Source organism: Tupaia chinensis, unplaced genomic scaffold (assembly GCF_000334495.1).
Source record: "Tupaia chinensis unplaced genomic scaffold, TupChi_1.0 Scaffold148004_1, whole genome shotgun sequence".
Classification (NCBI taxonomy): domain Eukaryota; kingdom Metazoa; phylum Chordata; class Mammalia; order Scandentia; family Tupaiidae; genus Tupaia; species Tupaia belangeri.
The window spans coordinates 634,502-641,031 of record NW_006207854.1 but is presented as its reverse complement, the minus strand read 5'-3'; the positions used below and the strand labels follow the sequence as shown (position 1 = coordinate 641,031).

General features: G+C 57.2%; 1 protein-coding gene across 1 annotated transcript in view; it reads right to left on the bottom strand.

Moving 5' to 3' along the window:
• FMNL1 (formin like 1) overlaps positions 1-6,517 on the bottom strand; it is a 29,377-nt gene extending 22,860 nt beyond the window's left edge. Inside the window, exon 1 of the mRNA XM_027768869.1 lies at positions 6,444-6,517. Coding sequence (XP_027624670.1) covers positions 6,444-6,488 — 45 coding nt within the window. The 5' untranslated portion in view covers positions 6,489-6,517. The remainder of the gene's footprint in view (positions 1-6,443) is intronic.
• Positions 6,518-6,530: the final 13 nt, after the last annotated feature.

The window sequence follows — 6,530 nt, the reverse complement described above, 5'->3', positions numbered from 1 at the left end:
CTACACGGGCCTCACCAGGCCCTCTCCCACCCTGGGGCCCAGTGGCTCTTCTAAAGACAGCAGCGTGTCATAATCACCACCCCATTGAGCATGACGGCCAGCCTGGCTTGAATGCATCCCACGTGAGCAATGCTCCGAGCCCTACATGCCGCCTCTGTCCACCCTCACTCGTTACTGGCATCGTTAGCTACTGGCACTATTAGCGGTCCCATCTCACAGGTGCAGGCACAGATTAGCTTGGGGACACGCCCAAGGTTACGAAGCCAGCCAGAGAGGAGCTGGGCTGGCTTTGAACCCAAGGCTGACTCGGAGCCACTGCCCTGTCCCTCCCCCTGAAAATGGGAGGAGAGGCCTCTGCTGGGATCTGGTACACCTGTCCCAACAGCGGAAAGGGTAGGGCGCCCCTCTTCCCCTTCCCCACCTGGGCTTCCTCAGGCCCCCAGGTCTGCATGCCAGCCTGCTAGACAGGCTAAATTTAGGCTCAGAAATCAGAAATAGCTCTGACAGCGCTGAGTACTAATTAGCAGCTGCTCTTCGGCTGGGGCTGTGCCCACTGAGGAGATGGGCACTCTGGGGAGTGGGAGTGAGGCCAGTGGATGCCACTCACTCAGGTGAGGTGAGGCCACCCTAAAAATAGAAATGGACCCCCAGACCCAGAGCCCTCAGCAAGGCGGCAGCAGCATGGGATGGGAGACTGGGGGACAAGTCAAGGATTAGGTGACAGTGCTCAGATGGAAGGGAAAAGGCAGGGAGCCTAGATGATTGGAGCACACCTGCCTCCTGAGAGAGGCACGAAGTAGCCGTGATGTGGGAGAACCAGAACTGGATCCCAAAGAGCCAGGCTCTGGCCCACCTAGCCATACAACTTCTTTGCCTTCTTGAGCCTCAGCTTCCCCCTCCATAAAATGGGCAGACTCCCTCCTGCCTCACACTCCCGGAGCTCAGTGAGAAGCTGTGTTCTGATGGAATCATACTCCTCAGTGACCTAACATTACATAGAGGCATCTCACAGATGCAGGGACGCACCGGGGCATGGGGGTGGGGGGTTCAAGTCCCGGACCCAGCAACTTGAAACTCACACCAGGTACATGTGCATGTGTGCCCAAAATCCAGAGAGGAGAATGAGCAGAAGGGATTGTAGCGTAGTCGTCTCCCCTGGGGGGTGATTTCTCACTTTCTATATCTGTCTCTCTCTGCCTCTCCAGTGAACGCATGCACCCTATAGCAAAAACTCTCTCAAAACAAAACGAAACGAAAAACAGACCTGTCTCTAAGGCTGGGTCAGGCGTTACCTGACCCTTCCGCCCACTCTCCCTGCCACTCTTAGTGCTTTGGGTCAGAGGCAGATGAGGGAGACAAGATTCATCTTTTAGGGCGTGGCCAAGAAGAGAGACTGATTCCCTGAGCCTTTCTATCACAGCGTGTGAGGAGCATTCCCCTCCCTCCCTGTCCCCTACCTCCCTGGGTGCCAGCGGGACCCCCAGCCTTGGCTTACACAAACAACCCCCGCAGGCTTAACTACGATCCCCACCCACCCAGCCCTGAACAGAGTGGACTTGTGAGGTGGCATCCCAGGAGACTAGGGGAGCGCTGCCCACATCTGAATACAGCCACACCCCGCAGTTTCACTTTTGCTTCAGCTGGGTCAACCTACCCATGTTCCAGTCCCTCAGGTCTCAAAACACCCCTGAACTTGAATGCCAACCTCAGCCCTGCTAGGGAGCCTCAGCCCATGGGCCCAGAGGCCAGGACTCCCTCCCCTGCTCCCACTTCCCATCCATCTCCTCCTGCCCATCCCTGTATGGTCTCAACCTTGGTCTTAGATCTTTTAGAACATCTCCAAAAATAGTCAATTTTGTATACTCTTTAAGATTCCATTATATAGGTTTTCTGGAGTTCTAACAATAAGTCTTAGGCTTTGAGGAGGCCTGTGGAGTGAAAGCCTAGAAAGCTTACAGCTTCTCCCCTCCAGGTTCAAGGTTCCGGCAAGAGTGTCAAGGGCCAGCAGGGAGGGTGTCAGGAAACCAAGCACTGCCTAAAACATACTTAAGACTGGTAGGAGAATGACAACAACAACAGTAATAATAAACACTCCCAGGCCGGTTGGTGGTATGGTAATTAAGGTGACTGGATCACACATGACCAACTCATGGTTTGTGTCCTAGACCTAGAGCCTTGAAAAAACATGCCAGGCACATGTGTATGCATACCCAAAATCCAGAGAGGAGACTGGAGAAGGAAGTGCATCGTGGCCATCCCTCCGCGGTTACTTCTCACTTTCCCTCTCTCTCTCTCTGTCTCTCTCCAGCAAGTGTATGTGCCCCACAGTAAATTAAAATGAAAATAAATAAGTAGACAAATAAACTTCCAAAACACTCCCTCTGTACAAGGTGCCATTCTAAGCATTTTACTTCTGACAACTTGTTTAAACCTCAACAACGGCTATGTACTAATAGATACCATGACAAGAATCCCCCTTTCACAAACGGGACATTGAGGCTCAAAGAGGTGAAGGTGCTTAGTCAACGTGACCTAGATGTCAAGCTGGGGTTAACGAGAAACTGGGATCCATCCTGGCCTCTGGGGGGGTCTTCCACAGACAGCCTGGCCCGGTCCCCCATCTGAGGAACCAAGAACAGCCAGCCCCACTTCCTGCCACCCAGCACCCTATGCTTCCTGTTGTTGCCCACACTGAGCTCTTACTCACTGGGGAACCCCCTCCCCCCACAGCACACCCTCTCTCAGGGGGAAGTGGAGGCCTCCTCACCTCCTCCCATACTGCAGGCTGTGCCGTTAGCACCGCTGGGCCCCACCCTCCAGGAGAGGTGGGCCTCCCCCTCTGGTTTCCGGCTGCCAGGCAGTTTTCGGTCTAGGCCCCACTGTGGCTGACCTGCATAATGGCAGGGAGGTGGCCTGGTGTGGGATGGAGGTCTGGGGGCACCTCAGGAATGTCTGTCGGGGACCTTGGTGCTCTTAGCAAGGGAGGTGCAAGAAGAGGAGAGGCAGGGCTGGGCTCCTTCACCTAGGAGGGCCTCAAGGTGGAGACAACCCAATCAACTCCAACATCATCCCCTCACTCTCAACGGAGAGCATTTATCAAGCGCCTGCTCTGAGCCAGGCATGGTGCTAAGGCTGTTCAATCCCCCCGTAGTCCTAGGGGCTGACATATGCCATTGGTTTTCTCTTTTTATGCATGAGGAAAACTGATGCTCAGAGAGGTTAAGTAACTCACCCAAGGTCACACAGGTAGTAAGTGGCAAAGACAAAACCAGCCCCCTAAACCCCATGACCCCAAAGCCCGAGGATCTATTCTTTCCCCTGAGTAACCCCTGACCATCCAAGTCACTGTCCAGGGCTCTAAGTTCCCAGGAAAAGTGCAGAGGTGGCCCTGAGAGCAGCCCCACCTGCTCTTGCCCATCTCAGCCAGCTCTTTGCTAACCGCCCAGATGTCACTGTGAATCATGCCCACCACATCCCTGGTTTCCAGGGTTAGCAGTGCCAGGCCTGTCTGCTGGGAATGTCACCCCAGAGCCTCCGCCCAGTCCAATATGTGACCACATGGCCCCCACCCCTTTGAGACATTCTGTGTTTGGACAGCCCAGAGGTGGTAGCACAGGGCCTGAGAGACCCCACAGCCTCACGCCCATAAACAGCATCCGGCCCTTAGAGAGGGAGCAGGCCGGGAAGGCAGCACCTTCGCTGCAAGCCACGCACGCAGTGGTGACATCCACCCCTGCTCTTCCCCACCAGCCCTAGAGGGGAAGGGGCCCTGCCTAAAGCGGGTCTCCCCAGGCCCACGTCCTGCTTGGGATTGCCCTGACCACCCTACACAGTCCAGCCAGGGGCCTATGTCCCTGGGCATAAACTGAGAGCTCCCTGGGGCCAGGGCCCCTCTGGCAGGCCCCCAAAGGGTGCCTTGCCACCCCATCCCTGTCCCCGCATGCCCCAAGGGGAAGGTGTGGAAGAGCTGGTAGATGCCCAGCTTTGGGCACGGGCGTAGGAGAGCGAGCGCTCGCAGCCTGGCTGGCTGGTGCTCCCTCCATCGCAGCAGGCCCATGGAACCCGGCAGCCATCACTTCTCTGCTGTTGCTAAGGCAGCAGCCAGAAACCCTGGCTCAACCTGCTCTCTCTCCCCACCCCCGTTTTAAGCTGGGGCACCCCTCTCTCTACAGCTGTCTTAGAAAGGTGGCCCCACCACCTCCTACCTTTACATGGGAGAAAGGCTCCCTGCAGCTCTTGTTTGACTGTGGGCCTTGGGGGACACCCCTCCTTCATAAGAGGGGTTCCAGAACCAGGAATGAAGGGAGACTTTCAGGAGCCTACTCTCCAAAAGGCCAAATGTAAATAAAAAGAAGCATCTCCTGGACACCATGTGACTAGACTCTCAAGGAGAGGGCTATGCCTCTCCCATCAAGTTGGGGCTGCCTGGAGGAGGAGGCCCATCCACCTCAGCTGTCTATGGTTCCTATCATAGACATGAACTGAAAACTGGATTCGGCCACGGGGACAGCAGGAGTCAGATGGTCCTGGGTAGCCTCAGGTCGAGGTCCTGCTGTCACCCAAGGAGCAGGGCTCACATCCCTGCTGGTGGGGAGGAAGAGGAGCCAGATTTATGGCCACCTTAGGTTGGCTACATCCTGCCCACAACAGTGCAAGAGACGGGCTGACCCAGGAAGAGTATGAACACACCAAGGTGCCTGGGGACGAAGTGGGGGTGAGCCCCAGTGGGCACTGTTGTCCTGGATCACCAGTCTCCACCTCTTCCTCTAAGACCCAACTCTGGGCCTCCCCTCCACACCCTGGACTCAGGGGTGCCCAGGGCATTTAGTGGCGCCTTAGCCGATTGGTTACAGCCACAAATCCACGCAGGGCAGTGGAGTCCTGAGTGCAGCTCCGAACCTCGCCACTGGACTTCCGGACTGTGGCCAGTCTGGATTGCTCACCAGCTCCTCCCAGTGACTGCGAGGCACAGAGAGCAGATGGGACCTGGCCTCACCCCAGGAGCCCCCACCCCTCTGCAGACACACCTGGGTTAAGGACAAACCCCAAAATCTCCCAGAGCAGGCTGATGGAAGGGCAGGGACCCGCCACCACTCAGGATCCCCAGATGGCCTCCAGGGACTCTGTCTCCTCATTCTCCCCCTCCCCCACCTGCTGGCTCAGCTCAGCTTTGCCAAGTCCTGTTTTGGGGATGGGGGAGCAGGCACAGGGGAAAAGATGAGGAAGTCAGGGGCCAGCCTGGTGTGAGGCTCCCCTCAGAGGCCCCCTGCCCACCCCCAGGTGCCTTGACACCACACTCCATAGCTCCTCCAGCCCCTCCTAGCCTTCTGTTGGGAGGGGACAGTAGCCAAGATTTTCAGGAACTATTAAGAGACTGCATCTTGGGCTCATGCAGAGGTTCTAGCAGGTATGGCCTAAGGACCAGCCAAGGGAAGGGAAATGATGTCAAGGAGGGGGTACTGAGCCAGCATGGCTCTGCCACCTTCGCCTCCCTCAGCCCTGCAGTGTCACTCTCCAACAAGGGAAGGCTGACAGCAGACAGGCCACCGGGCAATTAGTGAAAGAAGGGAGCAGGAGATAGGGCTGAAGTGGGGAGGGGGAAGTGAGAGTGAGTGGCCCTCTCCCTCCCTACTTCTGCCTCCCAAGGGTCTTGGGAACCCCTGACTCTGCCTAGATCTCCCACACCACCAAATCCATGTTGAGGGCTCCTGAGCTCACCCTGATCTGAGGGCTCGGACCCCAGTGGCCTAGTCCACAGGCTCCCCTAACTCCCCAGGCTGTGTGCCGGGTGGGGGAGGCTTCTAGACTTTTGCTCCACCCTAAGCTAGAGTCACCAACCCCTGCTGAAGCCGCCCTTCCCAGCCTTGCTCCTTTCAGTGGTTAGGAAGGGGTGCCCAATATGAGGACCCCACAGGCAACCTGTCCCCAACATATGGGGATGAGAAACACAGACACCCCCTTTGAAGGCTCCATCTGCCAACTCCACTCCCTGCAGCCTAGGCACTGAACAAATGAGGACCAAGTCCCCAGCAGGTCTTCAGCTCCCAGGAGGTTCAACTGTAACCTCTTCCATCTTTGACACGGAGACCCAGAAGGGCGGATGCTCCAGATCTGCACCCAGGAGCTGGGCCTGCAGGCCATTGGGGAAAGGGTGCCCCAGAGTCCCCATGCACAACTGGCTCCCAACTTCCCCACAGGATATTTTCATCTAAGACCTTTAGACCCATGAGCGCGTTTGCAGGAGGGGGGTGTCTTAAGGAGAGAGATCAGACGATTGCAGAAGAAAGTTTTGGGGCGAGAGTGCTAAGTCACTCAGAAGGAAGCCACTGTCACTCCCACCCCCTGGAGGGGCCAGCCTCTGGGCCGGGATCTCCAAGCGGCACCTGAGCCCCCGGGGGCGGGGACGCGTGCCAGGCCCTCTTCGAGAGCTGGGCCACACTTACCAGGACCCGGTTAAATCTCTCCTCCAGTTCCCCGGCCTCGGGCATCGGCTGGTTCGGGGCCGCGGGCCGGCCGGGGGGCGGCCCCCC